At 35.7% G+C, this 23,613-nt stretch overlaps 1 protein-coding gene across 1 annotated transcript; it reads right to left on the bottom strand.

Annotated features, from left to right (window-relative positions):
• Positions 1–672: 672 nt before the first annotated feature.
• LOC127640108 (uncharacterized) lies at positions 673–17,673 on the bottom strand. Its single transcript, XM_052122510.1, has 21 exons — positions 17,410–17,673; positions 15,979–16,104; positions 15,626–15,748; positions 15,245–15,397; positions 14,803–14,985; positions 14,503–14,680; positions 14,116–14,223; positions 13,356–13,553; positions 13,117–13,260; positions 11,848–11,988; positions 11,503–11,736; positions 11,181–11,360; positions 8,858–8,998; positions 8,532–8,669; positions 7,668–7,901; positions 7,310–7,489; positions 6,894–7,106; positions 6,634–6,777; positions 3,438–3,743; positions 2,978–3,118; positions 673–2,807 (listed from the first exon to the last, which is right to left on the bottom strand). The coding sequence occupies exons 1-21, from the start codon at positions 17,611–17,613 to the stop codon at positions 2,725–2,727; spliced, it is 3,552 nt and encodes a 1,183-aa protein (XP_051978470.1). The 5' UTR covers positions 17,614–17,673; the 3' UTR covers positions 673–2,724.
• Positions 17,674–23,613: the final 5,940 nt, after the last annotated feature.

Raw genomic sequence — 23,613 nt, 5'->3', positions numbered from 1 at the left:
TAAAAAAGAAAAAAGAAGAAGAAATAAATAAGATATTAGAACCATTAGTCGGTTTGTGAGTGTGAGCTATGCTAGGGATCAATCCAAGTGAATCATAAACCAATATTCATTGAACTTATAATCCTCCTCTTTTTTTATATACATTAGTGTCTGGTGGGTTTAGTCTGAGCAAAAATCAGAGTGATGATTGTAGTGTTAGAATTCAATAAAAGGCAAAAAAAATAAAAAATAATAATTATCTCAAAAATCCATGCTCCAAAAATGACAAAAAGTAAAGTAGGCCTACCATTAAAAAAAATGGTAATATCGTTGAGATTTGTGCAACTGTCCTTCCAAAGCCATACAATAGGTTTGTGTGGAAAAACACAAACAAATGTAAGTTATTAACTTTAAAGCCTGCCTTCCACTCGTTCCAGTCATGGTAGAATATACATGAGAGACATTTGTAATTACTGCAATTGCCGATTGCCGTCTGAAAATACAGAAAGTGATTTCTATCTGATATAAAAGTGTTTTATAATAATAATTTGATCCTAAAAAGACAAGTAATTTATCTTGTCTTTATCCTAAATATACTGTATTGATGTGGATAAATTGGTGTGAAATTCAATGAAAAGATTTAATTTAATGAAAATTATAAATATATTTATTTAAAATGATACCATTCCTAGCATGAACATAACAATCTCTTGTGCTTTGGCTGTTTTTGAGTATTGTGACATAGATTAATACAGAATGAGTGGAATAACCGCATGTCTGCAAAAATCATCACTACAGATTCAGAGTAATCAAGATAAAGAACTTAAATCCATGTCCTGACAATGCTATTGAGGTGTCCTTATGTGAGGAGGAAACCGCATTGTACTTGTGTGGACTAAACTGATGCTTAAATTTGCTCAAAGATGCATTGTAAAGAGGTCTGGGTGTAAATAACATCCTGAACCAGAGTACAACCAATTTCCTGAGAACAAAGAATCTCCTGGAATAAGCCTGCAAAGCCAGACCTGACACACATTTCATCACTCACTTTTATTCCCAGAGATTTCAATCCTATAATGTAGCACTTTATTGCAATCTAGTGGCCAGTTCACAGAACAACACTTCCCTAGAGGTAAAAACATGTAAATAGATTGTGCTTATCATTTTAACAGATGACTCAATATAAAGTGCATTTAAAGAGGAACACATGAGGAAGTTTTCATTTTTGGATGGACTAGTCCAGTAAAACTAATTTTCTTTACAGTTAATATTATATGGGTAGATAGACAACCACAATTAGCCATGATTCAACACATGACATTAAAGCTCCAAACTGTAAGTAAACTGATGATTTTGGGTGAATAGCATAATGGATTTGTGGTGGATAGCACTGACAATAAGATAATTAAAAACTTACATGTATTTGTAATTACTGAAAATGTCAATTGCCATCAGAGCCAACTGGTAAAATATGTTAAATATTAAAACACCCCACCAAACGTCTTTATTTCTGCACACAGATTAAGTCAGATTTAATCTATGTCCCTTACATTTCAAAAGGATCTGAAAAAAATGACAGAGCTTAAGTATTTTAAATCTGACAAAAAAGTGTAAATATTAAAAGTACATTGTATAATTATTGAATTAATGATGCATCTTCAATGCTTACAGTATGTGATCACAAAGTTTAACTTGTAAAAAGATTTTATAGTTCATTGTATACAGTTTAAAAATGTACATAAATAACTGTTTAAATGCACATGCAAGAAGAATTATTCTGAATTCAGTTTCTCCTTTGAGACTATGAAGAGATGCTTGTTAAGAAAAATATATATAAAAAATACAACTGCTGCTGTAAATACTGATGATCTGAATCCAAGACAGAAATTGATAAATGTACTTGGCATACCAAACTGTACAACATGTCTGTATCTATATTATATCTAATTCTGCATGACTTGTTCAGCAAAACAAGCTCCCCAAATCTATAGCAAACATCAACTCTCCATCAGAAAACACATATATTTTGCAGACACTTTTTCTCTTCTATTTAAATTATGGCCTGACTATTGGTTAACTAGTAACTAGTCCTTGTATCAAGGATCAAAAGCGTGTGTAACAAAGGAGGAAGGAAATGGTGAGAGGTTCAGTGATTGGACCAAAAATAAATTCTGGAAAACCCATATTGAAAAATTAACAAACCCTCAGCCTGCTCAATCAATAGAATAATTATATTTTGTGTGAATATATATATATACACACATGGAATATATATATGGAGTGGTGGTGGTGTAGTGGTCTAAACCACATAACTGGTAAACTGGTAATCAGAAGGTTGCTGGTTCGATCCGCACAGCCACCACCATTGTGTCCTTGAGCAAGGCACTTAACTCCAGGTTGCTCCAGGGGTATTGTCCCTGTAATAAGGGCTCTGTAAGTCGCTTTGGATAAAAGCGTCTGCCAAGTGCATAAATGTAAAGGTAAATATACACACACACACACACACACACCCTTTGGTATAATTATCTTTAAAACTGTTTCATGCATATGTTCCATTCTAATAGCTCTACTGTCCAATTAATTGATATATATATATATATATATACACACACACACTTGTATTGAGGAAAAATACCATCACCATAAAAAAGAAAAGGCAGAACTATTACAGGTGAATAGGTAATTTTGACTAATAGTGAATTGTGGGTAGATCTGAAATATTAGCTAAAATATATTTTCATTATTTTAGTCAGTTAGAAACTGAAATCTGTTGAGCTTGAGCTCTTCAAGCAGCTTCTTCATTGCTCTTTCCCAATTGTCTTCCCAGGCTAAAAACAAAATGAAACAACCAACATGGTGTTTACTGCAATGTTCCAAAATGTAGTATTTTAAAATAAAGTATTTTCAAACTTTAATATACTTTTATAACATCACTAGAACTATAATTAGGATTGACAATGTGATTTGTAAAGATATATGTCAGACTGTGAGAGCTCACCAGGACCGCAGCAGGTTAACTGAACAGAGAAAGTGGCTTTTGCTCCAAGTGCCTCTTCTGTGTCCTCAAACACTGGTTGTGGCAGATTCTTCTTTATAAACCATTGATCTAAAGAGTTTCTCAAAGACTGATTATCTGGATCTAGGTTTAGAATGGAAGGAAAAGTGTTATCATGGTATCATCATAAACCTGGAGATTAATGTTAAGATCAGCCTAATAGGGCTGTCAAATGATGAAAAACTGTAATCAAATTAACTACATGATACACTGATTCATTCTATCTGATATCAATGCGTTTTATAATAATAATTTGATCCTAAGAAGAGAGGTAATTTATCTTGTCTTTATCCTAAATATATTATTATTGTACTAAATGGATACATACATTTTAGTATAGCCCTAGTTTTTCCATGTTTAAGACAAATTAGGTGAAATTCTGCTGGCAATCCATTGCACTCACCTGTCTTTACCCCCAGCAGGCCCAGAATACGTGAACTAAGATGATTACGAGCTGCTCTCTTGGAGCCTTTGCATGTGCACTTCACTGTGTAGTTATTGAAAGATAGCTGGATGCAGGCTTTTTTCAAAGGGTCTTTCTGGGAAATAATGGGGTCTTTCTGCTCAGCCCCTTTCAGCATGGAGCTCAGCTGATTCTCCACCTCTTCAGCAGTATTAGCTCCAGTTAGAGAAGGATAATCAAATAGAGGTGACAGTGAGCTTAGAGCTTTCTGGAGAGCATGTAACTTCGCTTCACTCTCTGAGGACCCTAAAAAGACCATATCATATTAACACTGTGGCATGCATACAAGAATATACTTGTTAGAATATGTAAAGCTTTACAGTAATCTCAAGATACAACTGTTGCCATCAGCATGTTGAAAATAGATTCTACTTCAGGGGTTGGAAACCTGAAACCTAATTTATACAATTAGGTAGTTTTAGTTTCTAACTAAAGCACCTTAGGTGAACAAAGCCAGTGTTTATACTAAGCGCTGCATTGTATTCAAATCAGAGTTACCACGATCATGATGGAAATATCAGGGAATTTTTTTTATTTATTTCCAGGCCTGAAAAGTTTATGGAAATCAATAGAATCCTAATGGGGGAAAAAAATAGAAAAGTAATGGAAAATTATATAGTGAATATAAATTTTCCTAGCTCTGCTCTAATATATTCCATCACCTTTTTATTGCTTTTGGTTAGTGCTTGTGTAGAGTACATGTCTGATTTCTGAGTGAATACTTTCTTTCTTTTTTTTTAATGTTAATTGGTCGAAATGGTTCAGATTGTTTGGAGTGAATCAGTCTGAATCTAAATAATTTTTTAAAACAACAATGAAATTGAATTGGTCAAAAAGGTTGGGAACCCTATCAAATTAGTTTAAGGAAAACAAAATAAAGAAAGAATTAGTTCTCCTAGGTCAAAAATGTGGCCAATATGAAATATCACATACACATTTGCAGAACAAAGATGTCAATGCAATTCATAATTGTTAGTCGAAATAAAGCCTGTTCCCCCAGAAAGTATAAATAAGCCTTAAAGGTCCCAGCACACTTCCAAAGAAATCTGAGTTTCTGAGTTCCTTTTGGTTGTTCGTAACAGCCAGGGTGAACTTTTTGGAAAACATCGTACCGACTGCTAAACACCTTCTTAATGCCATTGGTCTACATAATTGGTAGGTGTGACCTGGAGCTTCACCTACTTTGAGGCCAACAGCTAATTCATGCTCAGTCAGTTAAGGTCAGTCAATATGTACATTCTGGCGTGCAGAGTTATTGTCAAGCTGGTGCAAATGTATCTACATCTGTATGATCATTCATGTAGAGACATTTTCCAAGAACATGTAATGCACAATTTTTTGTTTAATTAGTCTACAAAGGGAATCAAATCTATTCAAATACCCATTAACCATCCTAAGCTGTTCAAAAAGCGTAAGCACGTTGGCTGTTTGCAGTCATTTTTGATGGGATACAATAAAGTTGTACCCTGCGATGAAATGTTATAACAAAGAAAATATGAGAAAATGTAATGTATTGGGGCAGATTGCTGCCATCTGGTGAGATAAAGAAAAATAACATGACTTGAAAATCATGTAGCCAGGAGTGCAGCTGCAGTGTTCATCACTGCAGTCAAGCAATTGTTCCAGATCTTCTGAACAGTTTAACATTTCACCATGGTGCTGCCACAGAATGAACTGTGAGCAATGCCCAAGAGGCCACATTTATATCTCAGAGCTGTGGGAAAGTTTCTTTGTTTCCATAACAAAAAGGTGCTGGGGTCAGACTCAGACATTTTTGCTCTTTCATCTCTTTGATATGTGTGCAACACCCGTTTATTTCTCTCTCTCTGTATGTGAGTGTGTGGGGTTTTTTTATGGGGTGAAGCTTTTGCATGGATGTTTTATAGTCTCACCCCTTCATTTATGTGTGTGTTCATTCAGCATTGTGGCTGATATATATATTGTATTCAACACATACAAATAAATTGCTCTGTGTTAGGGCCTTTCCCATTCATTTCCTATGGTCAGTCAATTTTGACCACTAACAGCCAAGGTGTTGCTTTTTTTATGACCACTTAGACTCATCAAATGAAGTCCAACATTTATTTATTTACTTACTTTTCCAGATTGCATATCTAAATAAAGTCACCAAGTTTTGAACCACTCGGATTAAGGAAACCAGTTTTATAAAAAAAATAAATAAAATGAAATCTGTCAAAAATGACCGAACAGCCAAGTAGAGTTAAGTGCCCATTCACTCTTGGGTTTGATATGCTGCTTCACTGATGCCATCTGCAGCCAAAAGCCATTCACACATCTGCCAAAAGTAAAATATACCTCTAATCATCATTCTTTTATCTGTATTCTACCCATTAACACTATTTAATACACAAATATTTGCAGTAGTATCGGTGTTATTATAAATTACAATATAATGGCCATGCATTAGCACCATGAATGCAAAAAGCAAACATTACAAATTACATATTACCTACTACATAGTGTTGGGACGATAAGGTCTCACCATTCAGTTCGATATAAGATATGAGGTTCACGATTTGATAAAATCTCGATTCTATATAATAACACTTAAATTATAAAATAAGAAGAACATTTTTCATTTTCTGAAAAAATGTTTGAGCAAACTACAAATGATAAATTCTCATTAAAAAGTTAATTAAAGTTCTATTGGGTGCGGATGAATACGTTTTGCCACTCATTTTATTTATACCATTTTTTTATTTTTTTATATTAGAAATCCAACTTTGTCTAGCCTCATATTTTTTGCTATAAGCTGTAAAAGAATCCAAGCACTCCAAAACAGGGACGGAATGGCACCATCAAGTCGCACAATGCGCCCTACATTAAATCGTGAATCTGTTTACTTGAGCAACCAGAAACTGATATGCACTTCACTAAGTGAGTCACACTCACTAAGGTGAGTCACATTGCACAGTTAATTTCGGTAGTAAAATATTATACTACAATTAATACACATTATTACAGGTAGGGGGTGCTATGTCACAGTAATTACACAAGAACATTTTTAAATGTTACTAAGTGTCAAAATTGTCAATCCTGTTCTACTTGATTCTACTGACTACAGCCACCCTGTTGCTTCACTCTCAACACAACATCAAATTACATAACTACTAACCTTGTCCCTCATAGTCAACAATGTAAGTTATGTTCTTTAGTGAGCAATAGAATGGCTTTGTAGAGCCTTCAAAATCTTCCTGAGGAAAGGCAAGAGATTTCTGAGAAAAGTGCTGTTTCACCTGCTCACTGGACTTCCTTTCATCTTGAATTAGAGAGAAAAAAATTCTGGTTAAGAAGCATAAATATAGATACTGTATAAATAACAGAATATTTAGGCTAAAATAATGCAGGAGTTTGCATAGATGCACAACAAATTACCTGTGCTAGGATCAAGAATTGCCATTGCACAACCGAACAACAGGTAGGTTTTTCGAATGGCTTCTTTTTTAGAGTCATAGCCATTTTTGTTAGTAAAACTAACATTTTTAAAGTTGATTCCCACAGTACATATGAAATTCTGATCACACTTTATGTCTTCCACTTTCACATGTGGTGGCTTCAGATTAAATACATTAAAGAGTTCATAGATTTCTGGGGAAAAAAAGAACAGAATGAAGCAAAAGCACATGAGAATACAGTTGCAAATTCTTTATTGTAAAGAGTCTTTTATCATTATCATTTTGAAACACCTACATCGCTACTTTTTATCAAAGGAAACTTCTCTTAAGATGTACCACTGGCACCCCCTGCAATAGCATATCATCATTCATCATGCAGACTGTTTTCTCCATTACCTGGGCAATCAATCCTGGCCCTTTTCCTGTGTGGGCCCAGAGAACTTGAGTCTTCAGGATCTGGTAATAGAGGAACAGTATCACCGACTGACACCTGATGTGGTGAGAGCTGAATTGGTGTGGAGATGCTTTCAGACTCCAGCTCTGAATTCTGTTTCACTGTTGCCTGAGTGACAGATACTGCAGAAATAGTACTAGTCAGAAAGGTTTATTACCAAGGGGGATAAACTGTGTGTGTAATATTGTGTTAGTTATGCACCACTTCATTATGTTTGACCAAAATACCTCATCACATTTTGCACAATTGTATATGTCACATATGCAAGAAAGATGCATGCACTTTCAAAGTTCAACTCACGGTTTGAAAGGTCTGGGCTGATGCCACTGTTCACAGACTTTTCGCTGGATCCATCTTTTTGTTCTGTTTCATATATGGGATTTTTTAAACCATGGGCCTCTAGACGCTCCTTCAGAATACCTTTGAAGTTCTTCTCAGTATCTGATATTGGAGCACAGTTGAGGATCCCTGACAAATGCTGCAGAGCAACTTTAGCTGCCTGATGCTCTGCTTGCTTCTTCTTGGTGGAGCCATCTAAAATAAAACAAAAAATGAAAACTAAAGTCTGGCATACAAAAACAATGGTGTGTATATATATATATATATATATATATATATATATATATATATATATATGGTGAATTGAAGATAAATAGGCAAATAACAAAGAAATATCAGTGTAATTTTCTCCCCAACCAAAAAAATAAGCCAATGACCAAGAAGCTTTAAGATATTTTTTTGCATTGCAATATTATTTTTAGGACAATTATAGCACATTTAACTCCCTCAAAAATGTCATCCTCCTACTGTAATAATATATATATATACTGTATATATATCCTGTCTGGACAATCAGTATAAATTACATTAAGCACAACAATACTAAACTTAAGTATTCTTACAAAAGTACTTAACAGATCTACTTTACAATTTCATTAATATACATTTATTTACTGTATTACTATAATACAATTTTTAATTAATAAAAAAAATCTCGTTAGGGTACTAATAAATGTGCTAATTTTGATTGAAAATAATGTCACAATGCAAAAAACTTGTTGTCGTAGAATATGCTTTAGTGTTGAATATGACTTTTCTTAACAGTTTTCATTAGACTTACCCAAACACTGTTTAATCGATGGATAACAGCAGGATTGAAATCACCTCTGTCATAAAAAGTAAATGGCCCACTGAGTTTGAGCTTGCAGGTGGTTGTGTCGTCGTTTTGAACAAAGTCCTCTGCTGGTTTTTGAAAACGAAACCTGTTAAAATATTCCATGATTGCTGATCTGTATGTCTGACCTGTTGCAGTAGGAATGAAAACCATGTAATGGGTTACAAACCTAAAAGCTTTATCTTTATTCAAAAGATATATGTAAATGCTATGTTTGATTCACAATAAAACTGAAAGTACAGGCTCTTATGAATGGCCTTTTAATTAAAGTAATACATGAATACATGGCTCAGACTCCCTAACTTAAGCTTTTTACCTTCTATTGGAGCACTGATGCGAAAATGCTTCCATAAAACCTTATAAGCTGATTCAGTTGCTTCCGCTTCATTTGAATGACATCCAGCAGACACAATTTCTTGATCAAGAATCACAGTCGCTTTCCCAAAGAAAGTGATCCCTGAAATATCAAAAGATACAATTATATTTTCACCTAGTGCAGGACTATACAGCACTATTCACTAGTATACTGCAATTAACATTAAACTGTCAACAAATAAGGAAGAAAACAGCAGGAGTTTGGCAACGACATCTGTGCAAACACAAGCCTCATGCAGTAAGAAATATTTAAATTCAACATTGCTCTGATGGTTTAATTGGTCCCACATATCAACACTGTCTCAACCAATGGCACGTGTTTGGTGTAGGACTACCTATACGTGTCTGGGGACATTTACGCTTTTCACCTGTCAATCATTTTGCTCGTTCTCATTTGAAGTGAGACTATGATTCATTATGTTTGACCGTTCATGCACTGTTCTGCCACTGTTGAATTTGATAGCCGCAGGAACAAACAGTAACTAACCCACCACGTCAAATTAACATTTAAATATCCAGCACAAAAGTCATTATTTTGAGATTTTATCTCATTAATTTTAGATAATATCTCTTTAATTTGAGATTATATCTAAATTTTTTGACATGATTTATTCGCTTCTTTTTATGGAGTTTTGACAGACATACAAAAAAGTCTGCACTGTAATTTACAATTGACAATTCAGAGCAAAATACATCAAAAACTCTTTTAGACCCTGGTCACAATTGTATCCAGTGGGATTGAATGGGTTAACCCAATTTAATCCCAGTTTAAATTGACAGTTTAGATTACCTGCAGGGTTACAGCAATGTCTCCAACTTCTGCATTGGCTAGTGCACTATCAAATAGAGACACTGTGACAGAACCTTGGAGAGAGCAGCAGGGTTTCTATTAGCCGGTAATCAGTACCGCCGCTCCCTATACGCATATTATGCATATTTTGCGTAGGGCACCAACTGCCTAGGGGGGCACCAGAAACTCAACCGGCTGCCCTTACGCATACGTTATACATTATTCAAGGACCCAGTAGCAGTCGCGGAACACAGAGAATCACCTCGCACTTTCACTTCAAGCAAGCACTGTGCCTCGCATCTTTCGTATCGTACCTCAAGGTGCAAGGCAGGTGTTCAAATGGCAGCTGTCTTGCCGTTGCAATGATGTTACAATGTTAAGAGCTCTATCTGTGCTTTGCGGGCATATTCTACTGCTATGCTACATTGATAAAATGCTTGCCGCAGTTCTCAGCATAATGTCTCCCACCATCTGTTTTCCTGACGGCAATGCATGCTTCTCATGAACTACGGTTTATTCAAAGGGTCATATTACGTGATAACGGCATTCAAAAAATTTGTGCCGATAAACAAATATTGCATAAACTTCGACAGCACTAATATATCACAGAGATGGCCACTTCTAAAAAAGCAATACTCCTGAATACTAACTCAATAATTTGAGATATTGTCATTATTTTGAAATGGTAATCTTGGAATAATGCAGTAGTATCTCAAAATGTTGAGATATTATTGTAACACAGTTAAAGGATGGGCAAGGAGGAGGCGAGAACCGGCTTGTCAATATAAATGATAATTTAATGAAAACTTAAACCTTAAACCAAACACACTTGTGCCAAACGCACAAACACATAAACATAAACACACACATGACGGACATGCCCGTAATTCTCTCTCTCGAACCATCGTCACCGGCCGCCTTTATCCCTCGCGCGCCTCATCAGGCCGATTGGGGACTGGGCGCGCGATATTCCGACCCGGCCCCGCCCCCCTCCGCTCCACAATTATATAGAAATGTTGACATCTTGAAATAATGAGACAGTTTATCAAAATAATGAGATATTATCTCAAAGTATTGAGATATTTTTTCGAAATAATAAGATAATATCTAAAAATAATCAATTGTGTGCTGGATTTTTTTATTTGACTTGGCGGATACGGGCTTCCATACAATGCTGCTCTTTTGCTCGGTTTTGGTCCCAAAATTATCTTTGGAGGGCGGGGTTTTGGAATGAAGGGTGTGGCTAATCCAACGACTCAGTCACGTGAAAGAATCAGAACACTAAAATCACTTTTAAATTCAAATCTTTTTTCTGCTCTATTAGTTTGTCTCCTTGCTATATACAGTACATATTCACTTCCTGTACATGTTTTGGAATTTAATTGGGAAAATACACAAAACCTTTCTTCTCCCATTACACTCTGACTGGCTCCTACTTCAACATCACTTTCTTGGCAAGTGTACACTCCATTACCTGGACAATCATTCTGGGCCATTTTACTCTGTGAGCCTGGAGAACTGGAGTCTTGAGGGTCCAACAGCATAGGGACAGTATCACTGACCCTCTGCTCGTGTGATGAGAGCTGAATTGGTGTGGAGATGCTTTCAGACTCCTGCTCTGAATCCTGTTTCATTGTTGCCTGAGTGATAAATGCTACAGAAATAGTTAGACAAAAAACAAGAGGGATAAACAGAGTGTGTGAGTTTGCAACACTTTACAACAATATGGTTGGCCAAAACATCTTAAAATACAAATGCAAGGATTTTCATACATTTCTTTCCAAAGTTCAACTCACAGTTTGAAAGGTCTGGGCTGATGCCACTGTTCACAGACTCTTCGCTGGATCCATCTTTTTGTTCTGTTTCATATATGGGATTTTTAAAACCATGGGCCTCTAGACGCTCCTTCAGAATACCTTTGAAGTTCTTCTCAGTATCTGATATTGGAGCACAGTTGAGGATCCCTGACAAATGCTGCAGAGCAACTTTAGCTGCCTGATGCTCTGCTTGCTTCTTCTTGGTCGAGCCATCTAAGTAATTTAAGAAATAAAGAATAAAGATCAGCAGGCAATACCAATATAATTGAAACAAACATATTTTGTGAACTGAAGATACATTGTATTTAACTGATGAATAATCACCTCTGTCATAAAAAGTAAATGGCCCGCTGAGCTTGAGCTTGCAGATAATTGTGTTGTCAGCATTTGGAACAAAGTCCTCTGCTGGTTTGTGGAAACCAAATTTTGTGAAATATTCCATGATCGCTGACCTGTATGTCGGGTCTGTTACAAGAGAAATAAAAACAAGGTTGATTGTTCTTTTCCAAAACTAATTTTGAAGCGCTATGTCTTTTTTCTCAAACCAGAAATGGATTTATTTCTAAAAAAGCTTTGAAATGCTGACATGTTTGGTTCACACAGGCTGAATTATATTTCAGGTTTCCGTGTGCCAGTACGTCTCGCACACAGAGTTTATGACGCAAATTTTGTCATTGGCAGGGTATGCGCAGACTGTCTGTGTTCAGTCTAGTTTTTTTTTGCCACGCAGACAGTACTAAAAGAGTGTCCCAAAGCAATCATAGTGTGCATGCATAAAAACAAAGAATCCCCTAGCATCAACACTGTGTCTCAACCAGACGTGACACGATAAAGCGAGAAGCAATAAAGCTTCAATGTAAATACATTTTTGTCCAGCCTATATGTTTTTTCTTGTCCTAAGCGAAAAACATATTGTTGATCACTGGATTTCTATTTCTGTAGTGTTTGACATGAAACACTGCCTATTGTGAAATCTTATTGGTCTGAAATTCCACTCCCCATAACTGTACATTAAATATTACATAACTTCTTATTGACTAAGTTTTACATGTGTTTGTCTCTGAAAAACATGTCGCATAGTAACTGTTATTTTAGTACTTATGAATGCTCTTAACCCTTAAATGCATACCTCGGGTCTTTAGTGACCCGGGACCTCTTTTGTCCTCCTGTACCTCATCTGTTTTTTGGAGTTGTGCCCACACCTCTTTAGTATACAAAACAAAATGCCAAAATTTAGAATTTTTATTTTATAATGGTGCATTATCTCTTTGATTTATGAAAAATAAAACATGAAAATATATCTAAATATATTCTATTCTATTCTTTTCTAATTGTCTTGAAAATACTTTGAACATTTTACACTATATGGACATTTTGTAGATCTATTTGTGATAAATATAAGTGCCGGGTCTCTAAAGACCCGAATAAGTACAAGTGTTTGGGGAAATTCCCATGCATTTAAAGGTTAAAATAATTTTAAGTATTTAAAAATTTAGACAGGACAACAGACTAAGTACCTCGAAGTGTAGCTTTACATTGATATTAAATTACTTCTACATCTTTAAAGCCTAACTTAAGCTTTTCATACATTACCTTGTATTGGGGCCATTTCACCTTGTAAATGTTTCCATAGAACCTTGTAAGCCGATTCATTTGCTTCCTCTTTGGTTGAATAGCATCCATCAGACTCAACTTCTTGATTAAGATCCACAATCACTTTACCAAAGAAAGTGATCCCTGAAATGTCAGAAGTTGGATGTAGATATTATCCTTTCATCTCAGTGAAGGACTGCACACTATATTTAATACCGCAATTTTCCTGGTTTTATTACCCAAGGAAGATGAACTGGACATGTCTGTCTGACTGACTGATGAGGCTGAAGAGCTTGATGGTTCATTTGTGATTTCAACCTCTGATTGCAGTTGCTTGAGGGCAATCTGTGCTACCTCCTGATGGGCAGCCTTCCTGCTGTTCCACACCTGTTTGCCGGTAAAAATGTGTCCATTCACTTCCACCTGACCCCTGTAACCTGTCCAGAGGATAAATGAAATTACCTAATGGTCTTCCAATCAAAAAACAACCAACCACAGTTAATGTATTTATTTTTTTCAATGTCTTTCAAGACTTTGTGAGTAAATCCAAAATACGCATGGTATGTTCCAAAAAGATAGCAGGATGAAGAAAATATCAGCAGAATTAGCAAGAAACAGCAGTGAAAATAAGTAGTTTGCCAAACTGTACATTTCTCATACCCAGAAAAAATATTAATGTTCACTGTAATAAGCAGTAGATTAACATGATAAAAAAAAATACAAATACCGAACATCCAGTATCTAGACTTGCAGTGACCTGCACTGTTCTTTTGTGTGCGAGTGTACGGTATGATTAACTGCAGAAAATAACCTGAATGAAAGAAACTGCTTATATGTTTGTACCTCTCATCTACTTAAGTGATTCAATTATTTTCCTTCACACATTTCCTGGGTGTATTTATCTTACGTAAAACTACATGGTCATTATTTCTACAGAATCAATATGCATTTATATACAGTATGGACATATATAGTATGAATTAATAATGGATCTGTTACCTTGAGCTTCCCGGCCCTCAATAAATGTTGGATCTAGCCATTTCTTTGCACGAGAAAATTCTAAAAGATGGTTCTTGTATCTTGGTGGTTTGTCAGAACACATTGGATCTGTGAATGGCAAGACATTTTCATTGGGTATTTCAAGACCTGTATGGCGTAATATTGTTATATTTCACAGTAAAACAGAGGATCACATGAAAACTAAAAGTTGTTTTCAAATGAATAAAAACTCAATTAAATTAAATAATAATGGCATGACAGTGATTAACTCATTTTTTTTATGATGATGCCTTATTTTTATACAATATAATTCTATACAAAAACTATTTATTTGTGGGTGAACAACCAATTGATCTTAAAAAATGTTTTTGTTATTTTCTGACCCACCATGTGTCACCTCCTCCAGTTGGTCCACTCTGACAGTCAGGTTAGTGATCTGCTGGTCATGTTGATCTACTTTGTCCTGCATCTCTTTAAGTTTGGTGACTTGAGGGCCTAAGTTCTCCAGGAGGTCTTTGTTTTGGTCCAGAAATTCCAGGATATTGTTCATACCCTGTGGTTCTTCCTTAAAATACAGAAACAAACAGTTTTACAGAACATTACAGCTCACACTGTATATTTAATGTATAATTTTAGGTTCTTGTCTCTATAGTTTATTTGCATACACAATGCTTCCCATGGACTTACTTTGGTGGCTTTTTCTTGGTTCCCCTCAAACCGCAAGAGAATGTCTTCAATCTTTTCCTTCATGGCTTCCTGCTCATGGTCCAGGACTTTCTGAATCTCTAACACGTTCTGGATGTCTTCCAGTTTGCCATCCACTTCATTCTGCGTGGTGTGACTGAAATTCTTGTCCAAAATATTGTTAAACTACACAGAACAGCATAAATAAATTATATGAATTATCTCAAAGATGATAACACCACTCATGTCACATGTAACATGATGGTCATTTGACAGAAATATTGCATACTACTGTTTTAAACATTTATTGTGCAGTAATGTCTACTGTGTCACTTACTATTTATACAGTGTATACAGTGCAGTATGCAGTAAGTAATAAACTTCATTCTAAACATACAGTAGCTTTATTTGTTTGTGTTAATTGTGCAATTAATTTGCCATCCACCTGTGTTATCTCCTCTCCCAAGTCTTTGAGTTCTGGGGCATAAGGTTCAAGGTCCTTGGCAAACTCCAAGACCTTTTGAAGATGCTTGGTCATGTCCTCATTACTTATTTTCATGTCAGGTGAGTGCATAACATTGTTGCGCACATTTAATACCTTAATTGTCAAAGAAAATAGAGGAAAAAAAGAGGGAAAATGTGTTCAAAATTCAGCACAATATGATTTATTTTAATATATTGTATACAGACATAACAATACAGCACACAGCATTTGAGAAGTTTACTAGATATAGAAAATCAGAAAGATATGTAACTTTAAATATGTATGTGTTGAAGGGATAGAAGGGGAAAAATTCAAGAATATGTGCATTTCAAAAAAACGTACATTGCTCAGGCATTTTGTTGGAATTCCCTTGAAATGTTTGCAGGAATACATAAAGTTAAGGATGGCGGAGACATCAAACTGGGCAAACTTGCAATGCTGCGTTTGCCCACGCGACATATATGCCTGCCATGAGAAATATGCAACACATATGCAATCAACACGTTTTGATCTAACAGACATCTGTTATAAAGACATGAATGATTGTTCTTGACACTATACTGTGTATATATTCAAATATAACTTTACCCCATCCAGGTGCAACAGAGTTAAGAGAGAGCACTCAGTGGCATTACGCTACAGCACAGCATATAAAGCACTCTAATAGTAACTAAGTAACTCTAAAAGTAACGTACCTTGGCAACTTCCCATTTTTCTGCTGGCCATAGATGTTGTCGGCAGTTACCCCAGTGTATTTGCTTTGTCGTATGATTGGCCAAGATTTCCTTCTTCCAGTCATTACACACGTTGCAAAAATTAGACTATGGGTAACAGCAAAGCACAATTTAAGAGGTGCAGGTACTATTTCTAGACAATCTTGACTTTTTTTATGATTAAAAAAATACACATTTTCTTTATTGCTCTACACATTTAACTCCTAACCTTGTGCTATTCTGGTATCCTTTTAACATTTTAAAATGTGGCAGTGCTAATTTTGTTGGCTCCTTGTTATCAATTGCGTTGTATTTTCCACTTTGGATAGTCTGCTAACTGAATAAATGCAAATGCAACAGTTACAGTAAACTGCATGTGTATATATTTGTTACAAAAGAATTAATAGTTTCTTCTACGCTAAAACAACACATGGGTGGTGTGCTGTAGGGGAGACGGGGGCTAGATGTCACTCAGAGAAGTTGTCACAAGGGCTGTAACCCAGAAACAATAAGACTCTAAAATAATCTTTAATTATAAAATAAATATAAAAGTGCCTCAAATTTATAAAACATATGATTCTATTTCAAATGTATACAGTATATGTTTCAGAATGTATTTCTAAACAAGGTTAAAGGTGCATTCAGTAATTATTTTCACATCCAAAAAGTTTCCCTTCTTAAGAAATTAACTGGAATTGTTTTATGTATATGTTTCTATTGATAACTCACGTGAGCTGAAGACTCCAGTAATATCAGTAGCCTTATAAAATCTGCTTTATTCTACATGGAGAGGGTCCCCTCATGGAGGCAGCCATTTTTGGATCACATGACCAGCTGAAAACCAAATGCTTAATCTAAGTGACCGCCCTGTTATTATTGGACACTTTCACTCATGGATTAAATTATTAATGGTCAACTGTGAACAGTGAATTTCAACAAAGGCTTCTTTAACTGAGAAATATTGCGTTTGAATGATATTGCAAACTTGCATGAAGGTGTCAGTGTAAATCCAAGACATTATGAACGAGTGCTTACTGACTGCACCTTTAAACATTAAACATGAGAGGAGATTATGATGATGTTTGAAAACCAAATAAATAAGTGGAAGCAAAAAAAATCTAGCTTTTTTACATTGGGGGTCTCTGGGTTGGCTGAGAGAGAATTCCTGGTTCTGTAATGTTTAAAACCCCATTATATACAACACAACTTACACAAGAATTATTGTCAAATACATCACTCGTTAAAAGTTCCCGAGTCTCAGCCAAACCTACTTAAATACTTAGAAATACATTGCAATGGATTCCAATAGCCGCCTATGTTTACTGTTGATAAACTAGCTTCACCCTTCAGAGACTAAAAAGGCCATGTATAACTTGGGTTGCTGGGGAATTCCTTCCTCTAGTTTATATTTACCTTCTTTTTCGTACTGCCGCAATTGTCCTTACAGATCCGTCCACTGAGAGCAGGTTTATTTCGAAGAGAGAAGTGATAAGTTTCGGTTTCCTTTTCAACGTAGTTCTTAATACGGCTCCTCAGTATGGACAGACTCTCGGCTGTTTTTAACCAGTTTTTGTAGTTATCATCACTGAAGCGCTTGCGAGATTGTATGTTGGTCATGATGGCTTATTAAAACTGAAACTGAGGTCACATCCAAAGTCTTGTCACTGTACATGAGCGCTTCCGATCTGTCGCTGTACTGTAATCAGCTGATCTGATGACTCCTGAAGTTGCCAGATAATCTCAAATTAAGTCTGTATTACTACCATATCAATATCAATGTTTCCTTTTTGACAATTAATTAAGCACAAAAATGAAAACTTAAGCATTCATAATAATAGTAAATATAGTGGTGTTTACTATATTACGTCTTTGATATTCGTTCAATTAAGTGTTACCATGGTAACAGCTCTGCTGGAAACACAAGTTAAAGGAATATTCCGGGGTCAGTCGACAACATTTGTGGCATATTGTTGATTACCACAAAAAGTACTTTAGACTTGTCCCTCCTTTTCATTAAAATAAATAAAATAAAATAAATAAATAAAATCTAGCTTACATTGAGGTAGTTACAATGGAAATGAATGGGGTCAGTCCATAAATGTTAAAATACTAACTGTTTTAAAAGTATAGTGCGTAAACATGATTTAAGTGTTATAAAATCGTAAACAAACTTTTCTGTGGAAAGTTATATTCAATTTTACAACTGTGTTGCCATGTTGACGTAATGCAGAAAACAATATCTTTACAAACGTATAATCATTCAAATCTCAAATAATACACTAGTTAACAGATGAATTAATGCAAGTGCTTTTATTAATTTATAAATTGCAAAGTATAGTCAGGACATTACTGATGTAAAAAACAGCACCATCACTATTTGAAAAAAGTCATTTTTGATCACATCTAGACAGGCCTCATTTCCAGCAGCCATCACTCCAACACCTTATCCTTGAGTAATCATTATAAATAGCTAATTTGGTCTATAGAAAATCACTTGCCATTATATCAAATACAGCTTAAAGCTATTTGGTTTGTTAAATGAAGCTTATCATTGTCTTTGAGTTTGTTTTTGAGTTGCCACAGTATGCAATAGACTGGCATGTCTTAAGGTCAATATTAAATTGGCAAAAAATCTCTAGAAACTCGTCAGTCAATCATTGTTCTGAGGAATGATGGCTATACAAAATGAAGATTTCATACAAAGGTGTACACTACAGTCTTCAAAGACAAATGACAACCGGCTCTAACAAGGACAGAAAGAGATGTGGAAGGCCAGATGTACAACTAAACAAGAAGATAAGTACATCAGAGTCTCTAGTTTGAGAAATAGACGCCTCACTTGTCCTCCGCTGACAGCTTCATTGAATTCTACCCGCTCAACACCAGTTTCATGTACAACAGTAAAGAGAAGACTCAGGGATAGAGGATTTATGGGAAGAATTGCAAAGAAAAAGCCACTATTGGAACAGAAAAACAAAAAGAAAAGTTTAGAGTGGGCAAAGAAACACAGACATTGGACAACAGATAATTGGAAAAGTGTGTTATGATCTTAACCCCATTGAGCATTTGTGGGTGCGTGAGAAGTGCCCTACATTACAGCCACATCTATGGCAAGTGCTACAGGAAGTGTGGGGTGAAATGTCACCTGAGTATCTGGACAAACTGACAGCTAGAATGTCAAGGATCTGCAAAGCTGTCATTGCTGCACGTGAAGGATTTTTTGATGAGAACTGTCTGAAGTAGTTTAAGATGTTCTGAACATTTTTTCAAATTATAATAGTAATTTTTCACATTATTAATATCCTGAATATACATTGAAAATACATAAGTTGAATGCCACTTATGGTGAATAAAAGTAACAAAGTCTTTCCATAAGCGCAAAATCTGTACATTCTTTAAAACTTTTGGCCACCAGTATATATATATATATATATATATATATATATATATATATATATATATTATAAGCAATATCACACTGGCAATCGTGCTATATGGCCCAACATCAGCACTGCTGCGATTCGGCCGCAGACCTAGTGCCGTAGGTAATCACAGCAGTGCTGATTTAGTGCCATGTAGCACGATTGCGAGTGTGATATTGCTTATATACAAGTTCAATGAACAAGTAAATTTTTAATAATTATGAAAAACTGAGTACAGTCATAAAAAAACGCATTTGTGCACGGAACTACTTTATTACGCATTAGTCCATATATCCATTAGTAATTCAAACATGCCACTTTTCAGAAATAGTATCACGGCTTGTGCTGTTTTGAACAAGTTATTGGATAAACAAGGATGTGTGTGTGTGTGTGTGTGTGTGAGAGAGAGAGAGAGAGAGTGTGTGTGTGTGTGTGAGAGAGAGAGAGAGAGAGACGGGGCATGGGCAATCACCTGTTGCCACACACAAGTAGAGATGCTGTCAGCTAATTTAACCTGGAATATTCCTTTAAATCAATCTCACAAGTCTTAGCAGGTTTAAGGTGGTCTCCCAGTCCTGCTGAAAAATGCCCCAAACTACTTAAAGCCAGAAAACAGATCAGCTAAATTAACCCACAGCTATGGCTGTTTTATAAACATTCCTTTGACCTAAATAAAGATAACAACATGAGGACATTATGAGTAACATAATATTTAAGCTAGATCACTGTTCATACCAGAACGCATTATAAATTATGGAAGACCCTATGACCGTCAGTTCATTATTACAACATCTTTCACAGAGTTGTTCTTGGAGAAATCTAGTAGGCCTTTGTCGCCATCTAGTTGTGAGGAGAGTGAACTGAAGTTCTCTTCTTAAAAGGAAAGTCCACCCATAAAAAAAACTCATCATTTACTCATGCTCTTACCATCCCAGATGTGTATGACTTTATTTCTTCTGTAGAACACAAAGGAAGATTTTAGATAGACAGAAGTATATTTCAGCTCTGTAGGTCTGTACAATGCAAGTGAATGGTGGCTAGGCATTTGAAGCTCCAAAAATGATTATTATGTTAACATAAAGGTAACCCATAAGACTTCAGTGGTTTAATCAATGTCTTCTAAAACAATCTATTGGTGAGAACAGACCAATATGTAACTCCATTTTGATAAGATGAACAAGAGAATGAGAGAATTTGAATATCAACTATCCTTTTAAAGGTGCAGTCAGTAAGTTTTCCCTCAGTAAAAAAAAATGTACTCCTTAAAAATGTATTGTAATTTTGAAACATGTATATAAAATCATAAGCACTCACATGAGATGAAGACTCCTGTCATATCAGTAATCTTATAAAAGCTGTTTTATTCTACATGAAGCGGGTCCCCTCATGGGGGCTGCCATATTATAATCACATGACCAGCTGAATATTTCTCGCTTAATCTTAGTACCCACCCTGTTATTGGACACTTTCACTTGTGGATTAAATTAATCATGACCGACTGTGATTAGTACATTTTACAATGGATCGGTAACTGAAAATTAAATAAAAGTTGAGTTAGTGTTTTTCATATGTGTCTTGAATTCTTAAGTCAGCTTGTTGTGTCAATAATAGCGTCTGAACATGCACCAGAGTAACAGAGTTTAAAAGGAGGCCAGGTGGCCCCTGGCAGGGCTCCGTTTTCAAACAAGATCCTCCATCTGTCTCTTTTTCTCCTCTCCTTTCTTCATTTGTTTGTCAGTGGGGAAGAACAAGGTGAACTCTATCCCTGATGGTTGTTACATGCTGTAAGGGTGGATGATAATTAATCTATCAGCTGAGATGTGAATATCTTCAAAATAATAATCATCTGATTATAAGTCATAGAAAGACAAAAGTGTAGTTTTAGGTGGATTTTAGTTTCTTTAATATAATGATTTTAATATCGCTAGCCCATTATCTTGCTTTCTTAGTAATTACTCAGAAATGACTAGGCCATCTCAAAGTCTCCTTTGCTCCGTAATAATAGTGTAGACTGCTGATTCTGCATGAAAAACATAGGTCATCATTTCACATGAGAAAATACATAACATAATGGTATACATAAACATGCAGCAGTCCCATAGATATGCCAATTGTTGAGGTCATAGTTAGTCAGCAAATAAAATAGGCAATAACTGGTGGTTTTGATTAGTGACAAAGGTTTGTGTAAAATTATATGTTTATAGCTTGGCCTTTGGAAGGCCATACATTGACCTTATAAAACATCTTGTGTTGGATCTAGACTAACTTGCAGGATCTAGATTGTGTTAGTTAGGTTAAGTATTTATTTCCTCACAAATTTTAAAATTGCCAAAAGCATATTACTACTAAAATCCAAATTCCGAAAATGTTGGGACATGAATAATGCTAATAAAAACAAAAAGGAGTGATTTATAAATTATATTCACCTTTTGCTGTATTGAAAACACTGCAACTAAACCATATATGACGTTTTTCCTTGTGAATTTCATTGTTGTTTGAAAATGTACATTAATTTAAAATCAGATGATTGCAACACGCTCCAAAAAAGTTGAGACAGGGGCAATTTAAGGCCAATAACAATTTTATGAAATTTATTGAAATAACAAGGCGATGTGAAACAGGAGATGTTAAACAGGTGAGGCAATCATGTCATAGTATATAGGGAGCCTCCAAAAACAGCCTAGTCCTTTAAGAGCAAGGATCATCCGAGACTTGTCAATTTGCCAACAGATGCTTCAGCAAATAATCCAGCACAATGAGAACAATGTTCCCCAAAGACAAACTGGAAGGATTTTGGGCATTTCGCCCTCTACAGTGCACAATATAGTTAAAAGATTCAAGGAATCTGGTCAAATCTCTGTGCGTAAAGGGCAAGACGAAAACCACTGAATGCATGTGATCTCTCAGACGTCACTGTCTTAAAAACAGCATTCATCTGTAATGGATATCATGAACATGGGCTTGGGATTACTTTAGTGAAGTTTTGTTAGTCAATGCCATTCACCGCTGTATCCACAGATGCAAGTTCAGACTTTACTATGGAAAGCAGAAGCCATACATCAACACTGTCCAGAAGTGCTGCCGACTCTTAGATGGAAAGTAGAACAGTGGAACTGTGTTTTTTGGTCTGAAGAGTCCACATTTCAAAAGGTTTTTGGGCCATCCAAGCTTTTATCAGTGTCAGGTCCAAAAGCCAGTGTCTTTATGTGTGGGCAGAGAGTGTGGGTGCTAGATTGGCCTGCCTGCAGTCATGATCTGTCTCCAGTTGAGAAAGTGTGGTGCATTATGAAGCATACTATCCGGCAACAAAGACCTACATAATGGATGAATGGTGGAAAATTCCACTTTCTAAACGTAAAAAGCTTGTGTCTTCAGTGGCCAAATGCTTAATAAGTATTATTAGAACAAATGATGTTTCACAGTGGTAAACACAGTGGCGACAAATGGGCATCTTTAAAGTTGTGAGTAGGTAACCGGTTCTTGTTTAAAAAATACCAGAACCATTTGATTTTCATGACTTTCAGTTCAGTTTCCTGAACGAATGACTCTAATAAGCGGTTCTTTTGAATCTACAGCATGAAACACGCAGTGCACTCAGTGTATTCCTATTCCCGATTAATGTCTCTAATGGAAGGTTCTTTTGAATCTACTGCATTAAGCACGCAGTGCACTCAGTGTATTCCTATTCCCGATGAATGTCTCTAATGAGCGGTTCTTTTGAATCTACAGCGTCAAAAATATAGTGGGACCAGAATATTCTGATTCCCGAATTAATTACTCTAATGAGTGAATCTACTGCGTGAAACACACAGTGGGTCCAGAGTATTCTTATTCCTGAACGAATGACTCTAATGAGCGGTTCTTTCGAATCTACTTCATTAAACACACAGTGCATCCAGAGTATTCTTATTCCTGAATGAATGACTCTAATGAGCTGTTCTTTTGAATCTACTGCATTAAACACGCAGTGCACCCAGTGTATTCTTATTCCCGAACGAATGACTCTAATGAGCGGTTCTTTTGAATCTACAGCGTGAAACATATAGTGGGACCAGAGTATTCTGATTCCCGAACTAATTTCTCTGAGCGAATCTCCTGCGTGAAACACACAGTTGGTCCAGAGTATTCTTATTCCAGAACACATTACTCTAATGAGCGGGGGAAAATTCCACTTTCTAAACATAAACTTGTGTCT

The sequence above is a fragment of the Xyrauchen texanus genome, chromosome 49, assembly GCF_025860055.1.
Source record: "Xyrauchen texanus isolate HMW12.3.18 chromosome 49, RBS_HiC_50CHRs, whole genome shotgun sequence".
NCBI classification, from domain to species: Eukaryota; Metazoa; Chordata; class Actinopteri; order Cypriniformes; family Catostomidae; genus Xyrauchen; species Xyrauchen texanus.
Note: the sequence above shows the minus strand (reverse complement) of the source record. Positions and strands in the feature narration are given on the sequence as shown.